Source organism: Malus domestica, chromosome 10, assembly GCF_042453785.1.
Source record: "Malus domestica chromosome 10, GDT2T_hap1".
NCBI lineage: Eukaryota > Viridiplantae > Streptophyta > Magnoliopsida > Rosales > Rosaceae > Malus > Malus domestica.
The window spans coordinates 36,098,766-36,114,156 of NC_091670.1; the positions used below are offsets into that span (position 1 = coordinate 36,098,766).

The 15,391-nt window shown below is 40.0% G+C and overlaps 2 protein-coding genes across 2 annotated transcripts; both read left to right on the top strand.

Moving 5' to 3' along the window:
* Nucleotides 1-6,581: 6,581 nt before the first annotated feature.
* On the top strand, nucleotides 6,582-11,633 carry LOC139188944 (cysteine-rich repeat secretory protein 38-like). The gene has a single exon (XM_070807063.1). The coding sequence runs from the start codon at nucleotides 10,613-10,615 to the stop codon at nucleotides 11,369-11,371; it is 759 nt and encodes a 252-aa protein (XP_070663164.1). The 5' UTR covers nucleotides 6,582-10,612; the 3' UTR covers nucleotides 11,372-11,633.
* On the top strand, nucleotides 11,371-12,497 carry LOC103422512 (cysteine-rich receptor-like protein kinase 10). The gene is made up of 3 exons (XM_029110220.2): nucleotides 11,371-11,871; nucleotides 12,014-12,224; nucleotides 12,352-12,497. The coding sequence occupies exons 1-3, from the start codon at nucleotides 11,371-11,373 to the stop codon at nucleotides 12,495-12,497; spliced, it is 858 nt and encodes a 285-aa protein (XP_028966053.2).
* The last annotated feature ends 2,894 nt before the right edge of the window (nucleotides 12,498-15,391 follow it).

A 15,391-nucleotide genomic window follows, 5' to 3' on the forward strand; every position in this document is an offset into this window, starting at 1 on the left:
GGCGATATACTTTTTAGCCACAGTTCAATGTAATGTGAATTGTTGTCCGCAACTTTTATATCTAATAAATATCCACGGTTAAAAATATTCATTGATCTAATAAATAAGCTCATACCGATTATTAAGCTAATTAGCGCTCTAGAAATTTAGAGATGTCAAATGATGAAGAAAAGGAAAAGGGAGAGGTTTGGATGACTACAGAGGAGTAGATGGGGGTGCAGAATGACAACCATGGGAGATGGAAGGATTTTTTAAAGAGAGAGAAGGGGATTTGCTCTATGGAAAGATGATGGACTGGGTAGGGTTTTATTTTTTATTTTTAAGTAGATTGAGTTGAGTGTAAAAAGAAGTTTGATTAAGTTAAGTTTTGATAAGTAAGGACGGTTTCGGAAATGATGTTGGGTGTAAATAGATAGAAAAATCAAATACAATGTGGATATAAAAAGTAAGTTGGATGTTGAGATACAAAATATGGGTTCAAATAAAATTTCCCTTTCAACAACTAGTTTCTTAAAAAAAGAACAGTAATGCTATTCTTACCATGTTTTTATATCACATTTATATATCACCTTATATGGCATTTGATGTGGACAACCACATCATTTAAATTAGAATTTAATTTAAATTAAAAATCATTTAATAAATCAATAATTAAAATAAAAGCTAGAATTAAATGGTGATTATGGCATACGAGGAGTCTTCTCATTCCTTTCCCATTCAATCATGCTTCTTCTCCCGTTTCTTCTTCAACACCCGTTCTTTCACGTCATAATTTTTTCGCTCCCCTATCTGGATTATTAGTACGCATCTATCATTTTTTTTTTCAATGAATTTAATTTTTTTGTCTGTTTATTTCTTCTTCTTTCTCTCAATCTCCATTGTGTAGCAAGATAAATTCTTCTTCGGGTCTTGATCAGAGTCGACGTTAATGGTGTCGTGGTGAGGGATGTAGGTTTCTTGACGATACGTACTTGAGATTCCTTTAATTTGATTATAAGTAGGAACAAGATGGAGTCCTTAATGATTCAAAGTGTTAAATCTTCAACCCCCAGTGTCATTTTTCTATGAACAAAAAGGTTTAGGTAAATAGTCCAATGGAGATCGAGAGAAAGAAGAAGAATAAACTGACTACAAAAATGTAAATTCATTGAAAAATAATGGTAAATGCTTACCAATAATCCAAATAGGGGAGCGTTGATGAACCTTTGCCGTATGTATGAGAATTAGTTGAGATTGTAGTAGTCCACACTAACGTAAAAAAAACTGGAGCGAAAAAATATGGCATGAAAGAACTGGCAGAAGAAGAAACGGGAGAAGAAGCATGATTGAATGGGGAAGGAAGGAGAAGATTCCTCATATACCACAATCACCATTTAATTCCAGCTTTTGTTTTAATTATTGATTATAAAAACATGGTAAGAAACTCCGCCTATGTAAGTTTATCTTACATTGCCGGTCCCAAGCCCGGATAAAGGAGAAGGGGGAGGGCGTCTGGTAGTCGACAGCCGGCACTCCACAGTTACGTCGAATCCTTATGACAATGAATCCAGAACGAAATCGCGCTAAAGCTAGGACGTCACCCATAAGTGGCGCGCTGTGTGGCCCGAGCACAGTGATAAGTGAGCAAGGGTCGCTGTATCTCCATCGGCACCCGGATGCAGTGTTAAATGAGCAAGGGGGCCATAGAAACTTCTTTTCGAACGACTCCACTCAAAGTTGTTTGGGAGCATATGCTTCTATCAACTTTACACAGGACACACAAAAGAAGTACTTTGATCCTATTAGACGGGGGATGGTGAAGAAGCTAGGACAGAAGGGTAGAGTTCAAGAGAGTAGAATGCGTTTAGGAACGTGGAATATAGGAACCTTAACGGGAAAATCTATGGAAGTAGTGGAAGTTATGGTGAGGAGAAGGATAAATATTATGTGCTTACAAGAAACTAAGTGGGTTGGTCTTAAGGCAAAGGATCTAGAAAACTCAGGGTTTAAGCTTTGGTATTCGGGCACAAATAGAACGAGAAACGGTGTTGGCATCATTGTGGACAAGACCTTGACACAAGATGTTGTAGATGTCAAGAGGGTAGGAGATAGAATCATGGCAATCAAGATTGTAATAGGACAAGAACTCATCAATGTGATTAGTGCGTACGCACCTCAAGTAGGGTTGGATACGAGTTCGAAGGAGAAATTTTGGGAAGACCTTGGAGACTTGGTGCAAGGAATTGCTCAGACGAAGAAGTTATTTATAGGAGGAGATTTAAATGGACACGTGGGCAGGGAGACAGGCAACTATGGAGGTTTTCATGGTGGCCATGGTTTTGGGGAGAGAAATGAGGATGGGGAAGCTATCTTGGATTTTGCAATGGCATATGATCTCTTCTTAGCCAACACCTTCTTTAAGAAGAGAGAAGAACATGTGATCACCTACAAGAGTGGGTCGTCAAAAACACAAATAGATTTTCTTCTAATGAGGAAAGGGGATCGTATAACTTGTAAGGATTGCAAAGTTATACCGGGGGAGAGCTTGGCTAATCATCGCTTGTTGGTGATGGATGTACATATCAAAAGAGTGAGAAAAAAGAACAAGACTTGGAAATGCCCAAAGACTAGATGGTGGAATCTAAAAGGAGAAAAACAAGTCATTTTCAAAGAGCAAGTAATCACCCAGTGTGTGTGGGATAGAGAGGGGGAAGCTAGCCAAATGTGGGATTCCATGGCTAGCTGTATCCGAAAAGTAGCAAAAGAGGTATTAGGAGAGTCCAAGGGCTTTGCTCCACACCAAAAGGAATTTTGGTGGTGGAATGAGGAGGTACAAACAAAGGTGAAGGCTAAGAAGGAATGTTGTAAAGCCTTATACAAGGATAGGACTGATGAAAATGGTGAAAGGTATAGAAGAGCGAAGCAAGAGGCGAAGAAAGCTGTGAGAGAAGCTAAGTTAGCAGCTTACGACGATATGTATAAGCGACTAGATACCAAAGAAGGAGAGTTGGATATCTATAAACTAGCTAGAGCAAGGGAAAAGAAGACAAGGGACCTAAACCAAGTGAGGTGCATCAAGGATGAGGATGGAAAGGTTCTTGCTCAGAGAACGCGGTCAAAGACAGATGGAGAGGTTTTTTTCATAATCTTTTCAATGAAGGACATGAAAGGAGTACTCCTTTAGGGGAGTTGAATAACTCAGAAGAGTGTAGAAACTACTCCTTTTATCGTCGAATCAGGAAGGAAGAAGTGGTTGTAGCTTTGAAGAAGATGAAGCATAGAAAAACAGTGGGCCCAGACGATATACCGATTGAAGTGTGGAAAGCCTTGGGAGAGACAGGTATAGCATGGCTCACTGACCTTTTCAATAGGATTTTGAAAACGAAGAAGATGCCAAACGAGTGGCGAAAGAGCACCTTGGTGCCTATTTACAAGAATAAGGGCGACGTACAAAATTGCATGAACTATAGGGGTATTAAGCTAATGAGTCATACAATGAAGCTCTGGGAGAGAGTCATTGAGCATAGATTGAGGCAAGAGACACGGGTTTCGGACAACCAATTCGGGTTCATGCCAGGGCGCTCAACCATGGAGGCAATCTATCTTTTACGAAGATGGATGGAAAGATATAGAGATGGGAAAAAGGATTTACACATGGTCTTTATAGATTTGGAAAAAGCGTATGATAGGGTCCCAAGAGACATTCTTTGGAGGATTTTAGAGAAGAAAGGAGTACGAGTAGCATATATCCAAGCTATAAAGGATATGTATGAAGGAGCAAAGACTGCCGTAAGAACTCATGAAGGACAAACCGAAAGCTTCCCCATAACTATAGGATTACATCAAGGCTCATCCTTAAGTCCTTACCTTTTTACGTTGGTAATGGATGAGTTAACAGGACATATTCAAGATGATATTCCTTGGTGTATGCTTTTCGCAGACGATATAGTGTTGATAGATGAAACTCAGGAATGGGTAAATGCGAAGCTTAACCTTTGGAGAGAAGTGTTGGAATCTAAAGGTCTTCGCCTAAGCCGATCAAAGACAGAATATATGGAGTGCAAGTTCAGTGCAAATGGAGGCCAAAATAAGTTAGGGGTGAGGATCGGAGATCAGGAAATACCAAAAAGTGACCGTTTTCGCTACCTAGGATCTATCTTGCAAAAGAACGGAGAATTAGATGGAGATCTCAACCATAGAATACAAGCTGGATGGATGAAGTAGAAGAGTGCATCCGGCGTGTTGTGTGATCGTCGTATGCCACTGAAGCTTAAGGGAAAATTTTATAGGACGGCAATAAGGCCGGCGATGCTGTATAGCACAGAATGTTGGGCGGTAAAGCACCAACACGTACACAAAATGGGTGTAGCGGAGATGAGGATGCTTCGTTGGATGTGTGGGCACACGAGAAAGGATAAGATTAGGAATGAGGATATCCGAGGTAAAGTAGGAGTAGCCGAAATTGAAGGAAAACTGAGAGAAAATCGGTTACGGTGGTTTGGACATGTACAAAGAAGGCCTACTGACGCTCCGGTTAGAAGATGCGACTACGGGACAGAGGTTCAGGGCCGAAGGGGTAGAGGAAGACCTAAGAAAACTTTTGAAGAGACTCTAAGAAAAGACTTAGAGTACTTGGATCTAACGGAGGACATGACACAAGATCGAGCACAATGGTGTTCTAAGATTCATATAGCCGACCCGACTCAATGACTTGGATTTTTCAAGTCTCCAATCGAGAAGTTTTCCCCACTCGGGAAATTAAGGGAACACTAGCTCAACCTACATGCTCCACTCACAAAGCTTTAACATACAAGCTTCAACAAAAGAAAAATTCAAAGAACTTAGTGAAGAAGGCTTTGATGTATTTAACACCATACGTTGAAATGAAACAAAGCTTATTTATTGATATCTCTAAGAAGTTACAAATATGTACATATACACGAGTCAAAATAAACAAACAAGAGGGAGCTTTCACAAAGGTTGCTTAGGAGAAGTCTCAGCAGTCGGCAGAGCCCTAGAAAGAGAAGGCACCGGAGAGGGATCATTCGGAGCCTCAGTACTGGACAGCACCCTAGAAGGATGAGGCATCGGAGGTTGATCATTTGGAGCTTCATTACGCGGTACAGCCCCAGAAGACGAAGGCAATAAATGCCTTTGGAACAAACCCACAAACCTCTGATGATCATGTAAAATCTGACCATCAGATTCCTTCATCTGGTCAAGCTTCCTCTTCATGTTTGTAGCATAGTCATGAGCGAGCCGGTGCAACTGTTTATTCTCATGCTTGAGCCCTCTAATCTCCTGTTTGAGACTCATCACTTCAGCCGCCAATGATTCAACTTGGCGGGTTCGAGCAAATAGGCGTTGAACCATATTAGACACAGAACCTGCACACTGAACACTGAGAGCCAGAGAATCCTTAACAGCCAACTCATCAGACCGTTTGGAAAGTAGCCTGTTATCTTTGGGAGTGAGAAGGTTCCTGGCCACCACCGCAGCGGTCATATCATTCTTCATCACGGAATCCCCAACGGTAAGAGGACCAGTAGGGGATAAGAAAGATGGGCGCCATATGTTGTCTGGAGAAGGCGTGGCTGCCTCTTCAACAAGGTTCAAGTCAAAACGACGGTCGGAGGGGCCACACATTTTCAAAGGTGTTGAAGAGAAAAGAGGTCGGACAAATCAAGATCTTAGAAATGCAAGAAGGGAGCTTCTACTGGTGGAGATTCAAGTGTGCTTTGGAACTTAATACCAGCCTCTATAAAAATCCGCACTCGATGGAGCTTCAGAAATCGAAGAGGCGCCTGCTCAGAAATCGAAAAGGCGTTTGCTTTCTCAAAAGCTGGGCTGCTAAGAGACCACGAGGCCGATCTCAGGAATCGAAGAGGCGTTTGCTTTCTCAAAAGCTGGGCTGCTCAAAGACCACGAAGGTCGATGGCAGAAATCGAAGAGGCGCTTGCTTTCTCAAAAGCTGGGCTGCTCAGAGACCACGAGGGCCGATCTCAGAAATCGAAGAGGCACCTGCTTTTTCAGCCTTGTCAGCACCTGTCACATGCACACTCAACTTTACGGAAATTATGGGCATTCTGTCGAAGATTTCTAGTGAAGTAGAAAGCACGTGAATGTTACTGTTTAATCATTCACTTTCCACACGCAACATCAACTCACGGGTACCACAGATAACTTTGCCAAAAATCTCTGACAAAGTTAGACACGTGAAGCTTGCAGCTCCCATTACATCGCTATGACCAAGAAGGGTAAAAGAATAGCAAAGAAACAGCACTAACAAAGTTTAGACACATAAATTTTGAAGGTCTAGCTACCATATTATTACCCACAAGGGTAAAGGAACAGGACCATTGCTGGATAATTGGAAAGTCCCTGTGAGTCAACCTCTGTGCTCCGTGGCAAGGTAGACTAGCAAACAGGCCTAACCTTTACTCACATTCGAGAATACACTCCCAACAAGATTGCTTGCTTCAAGATCGAAGAGGCACCGTCCTCCGAATCTCGAGAGCCAGACTCCCAACATGATTACTTTCTCAAAAAACAACGAGACACTGCTATCCGAATCTTGAGAGCCAGACTCCTAGCAGGATTGCTTTCTCAAAAATCGAAGAGGCACCGTTCTCTGAATCTCGAGAGACAGATCCTCAACAGGATTGCTTGTTCGAAAATCGAAGAGGCACCGCTTTCTCAACTTCGAGAGCCCCTTAAATAAAGCTTGTCTGTAATCCTCACACCGTTTTCCCAACTTCGAGAGCCAGATCTCCTTGGATAAAGCTTGTCTGTAATCTTCACACATAACATCAGCTTTCCAGATACCACATACCACTTTTTCAAAGTGCGCTGACAGAGTTAAAACATGTGAAGCTGGCAGCTCCCACTACCGTGCTATGACCAAACAGGGTAAAAGAATAATATTACTCCTTGTTAGGGAGACTCCTATATATGTCGACCTCCATCCTCAACGGACAGGCAGACTTGCAAAAATGCTCAACCCTTCCTCATATCTGAGAGGGCACTCCCAACGAAGCCTCTCGAAATACTCAGCTTTCTTTCCCCCCGAGAATACCTCTGCAAACAAGCTACACTAGAGCAAGAATATCTCATATCATCAGGGTTAAAAGCAAGAGTATCCCATATCATGCTTTTTCCCTGTCTTTTCCTTTGGCCTTGTTCTTACCTGCAAGACAAGGAGAAAGAGAGCAATCAGTCAGCATTTGGAATCAAGCTTCCAGTCCGGAACTGACTGCCTGGAACCCCATTGCTCTCGAGTACTCATTTTCAACATCTTATGCTTCCCGAGAAGATACCACATCTGCCTGAGGAACAAATAGGGCAAGTGAGAAGGATACAAGGAAGCATGTGGAGACAAGCGCAACAGAACACGTGCCCATACATCCACTACTTTGTCAACAGCAAAAGTATCCCATATCAGCAGGGTCGAACGTACTCTAGATTTGATGGACTTGTTTTGACCCTCAAATTCTTCAGTCGGCCTTATACTCTGACGGAAACAAGAAAACCCTCCAGCCCAGTTCAAGAATAAGCCTGTGGAAAGTTACTTCTTCAAAAGCAAAAGTATCTCATATCACATTTTCTCCTTTTCTTCTCTATATCCTTCATGCTACCTGCAAGATAAGGAGAAGGATAACAATCAGCCGGAACTCGAAATCAAACTTTTGATCTGGGACTGATTGCTTGGAGCTCTGATTGCTTACCTTGTCTGTCACCTCTTTCAGCAGATCCCCTAGCTCGGCGACTTGGGGGACTCCTACTACATGGTTTTTATCGCGCTTGACCAAGCCTGAAACTACAAGTAAGCGTCAGGTGAAATTGATACATTACCTTGTGCATCTCCACCAGTTAAAGATATCACCCCTGGAGGGAGGAAGAGTACTCCCAAAGAAGATGCCACATCTACCTATGAGACAGATAAGGCAAGTGAAGACGATACCACACTTCGGTACTTAAAAGTTTCGTGATTACGAGATCATTCTTCCACAATATTTCCTAATGTCATTTATACTAAATCATTCACTTGTACTCACTAAAGGAGAGCTTGAACCTATATACTGTGTAAACCCTTCACAATAAATGAGAACTCCTTTACTCCGTGGACGTAGCCAATCTGGGTGAACCACGTACATCTTGTGTTTGCTTCCTGTCTCTATCCATTTACATACTTATCCACACTAATGACCGGAGCAATCTAGCGAAGATCACAAACTTAATATTTAAGATGATATTCTTTGGTGTATGCTTTTCGCAAACGATATAGTGTTGATAGATGAAACGCAGGAAGGGGTAAACGCGAAGCTTAACCTTTAGAGAGAAGTGTTGGAATCTAAAGGTCCTCGCCTAAGCCGATCAAAGACAGAATATATGGAGTACAAGTTCAGTGCAAACGGAGGCCAAAATGAGTTAGGGGTGAGGATCGGAGATCAGGAAATACCAAAGAGCGACCGTTTTCGCTACCTAGGATCTATCTTGCAAAAGAACAGAAAATTTGATGGAGATCTCACCCATAGAATACAAGCTGGATGGATGAAGTGGAAGAGTGCATCCGGCGTGTTGTGTGACCGTCGTAGGCCACTGAAGCTCAAGGGAAAATTTTATAGGACGACAATAAGGCTGGCAATGCTGTATGGCATAGAATGTTGGGCGGTGAAGCATCAACACGTAGGTGTAGTGGAGATGAGGATGCTTCGTTGGATGTGGGGGCACACGAGAAAGGATAAGATTAGGAATAAGGATATCCGAGGTAAAGTAGGAGTAGCAGAAATTGAAGGAAAGAGGAGAGAAAATCGGTTACGGTGGTTTGGACATGTGCAAAGAAGGCCTAATGACGCTCCGGTTCGAAGATGTGACCACGGGACAGAGGTTCAGGGCCGAAGGGGTAGAGGAAGACCTAGGAAAACTTTGGAAGAGACCCTAAGAAAAGACTTAGAGTACTTGGATCTAACGGAGGACATGACACAAAACCGATCGCAATGGCGTTCTAGGATTCATATAGCCGACCCCACTTAGTGGGAAAAAGCTTTGTTGTTATTGTTGTTGTATAAAAACATATTAAGAGTATCATTACTGAAAAAAAGAAAGAAAATAATCAATAAATTCACTTCAGGTGTAAATACATAGATTCACATCGCTTTATTTATTTGTTTATTTGTATATTCCAAGTTGATTAAGGTAATTAAGTAATCTTTCTTGATTGCCCAATAGTGAGGTCCAATGACAGCTCTCGCCAACTACGGATTTTGAATGAACAACAGCACCAAACTCTATGAAAACTGTTGGGTCGATGCAGGCAAACTTGTGGAAAGACCCACCTCCGTTATGCCATTGTTGGAATTCTGGATGAACGGTCGGAGCATCGCCCTCTCATCTTGAAATACAGAGCAGGTGCAGAAATGGTTAGTGACAAAACAGGTGTAGTCTCAGAGACATTTTCACAAGCACGTTCAGGGCATACCAGACGAAACAGACGACACAAGGGAACTCTATCTATTTCCAAAGCGCAACGGAAGCAAGCTTTGAACGCATTGAGGATGTGGCGAGTAGCCGAATGCCGCTGCAAGTCTTCTCAGAGCGACTGCCATTGACTGAGGACCGGAGGTCCGAGGAGTGACTCGGCGAGGAGGGAAATCCCGTTTGTATTTGAACCTTCGTATCCAGAATCCACCGTGTTTGACCGGAAGGGCTTTTGTAATGGAGGGCATCTTCGTCTCCTAAATTTACGTTGGGCCAACATACATAGGTGTTGGGCTTTGGGCTTGAAAGTCCAAGCCAATAGATTATTGAGAACAAGTGCAAGTTGCATTGGAAATTTCGATTTTGATCAGTTCTGACCAAACTGGTGACGAAAACTTTCAATTTTGGTGCACCCGAATGGAATTTGACATTCAAAATTCTGAAATAATATGGATAGTAACTGGGATGTACATCTAAAAACTTTAATAATCTCAATATATTTTATACGAACGTATTAAAGTTTCAACTTGTGAATCTCAATATACTTTAATATGGATCGTAACTAGGATGACCAAGTTGAAACGTAAGTTCCCAACTTTTCTGAATTTTTTATTGTTTGTTTTTTTTTTAATTTTTTTGTTTACGACAGAATTGAATGAAAATGAAACTCATAATTTCAACTAGATTTTTTTTTTAAAATCAGGCATGCATACATGGAGAGTAGGCTAGGCAATGAAGTTTAATTCTTGTTGTGTGACCTATCGGACATGCTAATCTCGCATGTATATATATATAAATAAATAAACCACAGAAAACATGTGTGACTATTATATTATTTGATGGTTCGTGGAAGTCTCTATTGTCTATTAGTTTTGAGTTATATCTTTCAACTTGTGGCGTCGCATTGACTGAATTAGGGGCAAAACCATGACCAACTGTGAACAATTTCCAGGAAAATACAGCCAGTCGAAGGCTTTGTTTTCTTAGAATTTTTACTGATGTGATGTTAACTAATTTAATTAAACAAGTCTTCCAAGAAACTACCTATCAATTCACAAAAATTCAATGGTGCTCGTCCTCCGAGATTTTTAACCATTTTTCGAGCAGGAAGGAGAAGACTTAAGAGCTATATATAAAATTTCCCTAATCTTTTTCTATGATTAGAGATCAAAACATGGTTAATTTCCCTAGTGCTCCGAAAACAATCTCTCTTTTTTTGCTTTGTTTTCTCATCACCCTCCTTTTTGATCTTGCTTATGCTGATCCTGATCCTCCATACAAGTTGTGCTCAGATGTTCGCGGTTATGTCGAAAATGGTACGTTTCAGAAAAACCTCCAGAGCCTGCTCAATTCATTGCCTTCAAATGCTTCTGTTTCCAAGCTGTACAATACTTCCGCCGGAAATCAACCAGATAGAGTTTATGGCCTTTATATGTGCCTCAATTATTTTACGAATGAGATATGTCACAACTGCATCAACACCGCGCATTTAGACATTGTTAGGATTTGTCCCAACTCAACAGAATCAGTTGTGTGGGAGGAAACGTGCCAACTGCGCTACTCCGACGTGAAGTTCTATGGTGAATTGAATGTGGCAGACAACATTGTGTCCGCTAACAAGAAAAACGTTTCAGACCCAAAAAAGGTCGAGAATACTGTAAAGGAGAAGCTGAGGGAGTTTGCGAAGCAAGCAGCATATGATGCTTCAGCGAAAATGTATGCTACTGGAGATGTACCATTTGAAGATAAAGTGATATATGCTCTTGTGCAGTGCACTAGAGACTTATCTGGAGATGACTGTGACAAATGCCTTCAGCACGCCATAGAAGACGTTTTGAGAAAGTATTATTTCTCCGTTGGCGCGGCTTATGAGCCGGAGTTGCTATCTGAGGTACGAGTTGTATGGCTTCTATAATGGTGCAACTGAAGCTTCTATTTCCAGCTCTCCAAATAACAACAAAGGGGACGGTGAGTACTTTTAAGGTGTATGTCTATTTTGACGCTACAATGTTAAAAATTAACTGCAAATACATAGTTGTTTCCAATGAAGGTGTAGGATGGAGGATCACGATCCTTACGGTTGTGTCAGCATGTCTAGCCATACTACTTTTGGGTTCCTGTGTCTATCTTGCAATAAGAAAAAGAAACAAAAAGGGTAATAATAATGCGTTTGGAAATGCTTTAAAGCTGATCATCACTGTAATATATTTTCTGAAAGCAGCTTTTCTTTCGATCTGTTCAGGGAGTAGTGAGATTTTAAGACAACATGTATTGTTCCCGGACCGAAGTTTTCAAGGCAGAAACCAGAAAGCTGAGGAGTACCCCTATATCAGTTTGGCATCTATACATGCAGCTACGGATAAATTTTCTGATTCAAATAAGCTCGGAGAAGGTGGTTTTGGGCCTGTTTACAAGGTATAAAGTAAAAGAAAATTGTTTCTTGAGCAAACCATGGACAAAAAGTTCACATATGCGAAGATTAAATCGATATTTGTATTACTATCTTCCACTTGGTTAGTATTTCCTGTGGTTTGATTTAAAATCTGGTTTTTCGCAGGGTGTACTGAGTGACGGTAAAGAAGTGGCGATCAAGAGGCTTTCAAGCTGTTCTGAGCAAGGCTCAGAGGAATTCACAAATGAAGTTCGGCTGCTAATGAAACTTCAACATAAAAATCTTGTTAGGCTTTTGGGTTTTTGTGTTGAGGGAAAGGAAAAACTGCTTGTCTATGAATACCTGCCAAACAGCAGCCTAAATGTCTTCCTCTTTGGTATGTTTTCTCTTGATCTCTCAAAAATTTCTGTATGTGGGATTTAACTTCAACTGTTTCATACTATTGCTAAGATTTTCTTGTCAGAAATATTTTAGTCTGTAAATTCTCCTCCAATGATGCTTAGATTCAGAGAAACGAGCGCAGCTTGATTGGAGCAGACGTGTAAACATTATAAGTGGAATTGCACGGGGAATTCTTTATTTACACGAGGACTCTCGACTTCAAATCATCCATAGAGACTTCAAATCATCCATTAGTAATGCTCATTGATTTGAATTCACTGTTAAGATGGCTGTAATTATAATAACTTCAACCGTTAGATCAAATTTTAACGACACGAATTTCCTGATTTAATGAATTAGAAGGAAATGATCCTGATTATATCCTATCTTCCTATAGCACTCATCACGTCGTTAACCTCACCTCCAATTTTTTCTGCCAAATTATGCATATATTAAAATCCAGTTGTCTGATACTGTTTATTACAAGTGAAAGGACGAAAATACCCTTGATTTCTTCTTTGCTCTGCATACTGTTCCATTTTTCTACAGTGGAAAGTCGGCTATGCCCTTCCCAGCCGCACGTCTTTCATCTTTTGTTTCTCTGCTTCGACCGCATCTTTTTCGCTTTTACCCTTCCTCTTCGTTTTTCACCTTCATTAGTTTGCGATTTTCTCCCTCTTCGTCAGCCCGTCTTTTGCCCTCAATTCCTTTCTTTTTCTTTCGCATTTATGGCGCGTTTACGTAACGGTAATGAAAATATGAGAAATTGAATTGAGGAGGAGTTGGAATGAGGAGAAGTCAGAATCGGATTCTTGTTAAAGTTGTTTACTTAAATGTTCTGGAATCGAAATAGAATTTCATAAAGCTGTTTACTAATTCAGCAGAATCGGAATATAAACATGTATGATTACTAAAATGCCCTTGTCCCAAATCAAATATTTTATATACTTTAATGGGTTTATAAAGGATAGTCTTGGAAATAGAAAAAGTAAGTGAGGGCATAAAGGAAACAAAAGTATCATTCCGATTACCCAAACAATAAGGAATTGGATTACCACCTATATCTAGGGAATCCAATTCCACCAACACAAGGAATTGAATTCCAAAATTTGTGTGGGTCCACTGCTTTTTTGATTCCTCCATGTTTAGTAAACACCGGAATACTCCGTAATCAGAATTTAATTCCACATTCTCATTCCGATTACGGATACGTAAACACGCCCTTAGTTTCCAGTCTCTCCCGGTATTGAATCATTTGTTATTCGGCGTTTTGTTCTCATCTTGCGATCGTCGGGGCAAGAACTTTAAGGTTAGTTTGTTCTCAATGTTTTATCCTTATTTTGCTATCTCTAGGCCGATAAATTTAAGGTCTTTGTTTTTGTTTTTGCTGCGGATCTGCAGGTTGGGACAATTTTTTTATGAAATTGGTGACTAATCGCATGCTGCCTCTTCAGATTATTGACAAAGAAATTATATTGAACTTGGGTAAGTTTTATAACAACTACGTGTAATTTTCGATTCTCAGTTTGTATTTGTTTGAAAGAAACCCTGAAAATTGGTTTTCTTTCTGTGTTCTCAATTGATTCAATGCGTAGCATTAGAAAAAACATGTAATTATTGGGGGTTTTTGTTTTTGGTGGATTTAGAGTTTTGTTAAAGTTTGATTATATTGGAGTTGAATTTGGTTGCTCCTTGGCTGTGGGGAGAGAGGTCGGGTTCGTCATTTGGTGAAGAAGGGTTGAGGAAAGAGACAGGGGGTGTAAGTGTGGTTGCAGATGAGAACTATCAAATTTTCTATCTTTTCAATTTCTGCAGAGCACCCGTTTCCTTCCTGCAAATGGGTCTTACAAACTTTCACTCGGTTCTATCAATTTTGTTAGAATCAACAATTCTGCGGAGCATTTTTGCATTGAATTTCAGCGACCCATTTGCCTAATTAGTTTGCAATTATATGGTATTTTAAAAAAGTTCAAAAATTAACTCACACATTCTCCACAAGCACCTGATTCTTCAAAATTTTCCAAAAATGGAGAACTGAATCACCCAATTTTCTTAATTAAAGAAAAAAAAAAATCAGTTTTCTTTTTGGTCAAATTTGAATACCCAAAGAAGAAGTAAGTGAATTTTCTCAGAGGGGGGAGAGAGAGAGAGCGCAGCGGGGGACTGACCTCTAAACAGCAAAAGCAGAAACGAATCACTTGATTTTTAAACTGCAATGATCAGGGATCTTAAAAACTTAGCAGTTTTTCTGAATTTGTTTTCTTTATCTTTTGGTTAAAAAACATATTAAAATTATATCTTTGTTAATCAATGTTATGAGGGTTATCCACTGAGTGGTGTAATGTGTTTATATCTTTTTTTTTCATTACTTTTGCCTATTCTTTTTCACTTTCTTTGTATCACTTAATTTTTAAGGTGTATTGATCAGGAAGGAAAAAAACTTTAACATTTTTTGTTGCTGTATTCTTTCGTTTTGATTAAGAGATATATCTCTGTTTATCAATGTTATTGCCATGGGGTAATGGTTTTGCTGTTATAAATTCTTGAAACTGTAATTCCCTCTGTCTTTGTCGTGTTAAAACTATATATTGTGATTGCAGGTTTTTAAAAACTTGACCTTTGCAGATTGTTCAAACAAACAATGAACCTATAATAAGTGGGACTTGGATTGTCTGCCCTCCTAGTTGTGGTGCCCTTCCATGCCCTCCTATTTTGTACGGTCACGGTTAAGCCACGTCAATATTTTATATTAATTTTTTAATAAGATAATAAAACAAAAAATAATAAAAATATAAAATATTGACGTAGCTTAACCGTGACCGCACAAAATAGAAGGGCATGGAAGAGCACCACAACTAGGAGGGCAGAGAATCCAAATCCTAATAAGTGAGGGATAACTCACTTCGACCCTACCACTATTATTTGTCTAGCATATTCTCATCTCAAAAGAATAATAATTACAGTTACATAATTATCAGATTAAAGTTTTCAACACTTTTCTCACTAAATGAGGTCGCTATCAGATTAAAGTTTAAGATGAAGAATTCCACTTTACTCAGAATCCGACAATTGTTTCTTCCACGACACCCAACTTTAAAAGTCTTAGTGTGAATTGTCTAACTTTTGATTTTGAGATAAGATTCCTTCTTAAAAGATAATAAT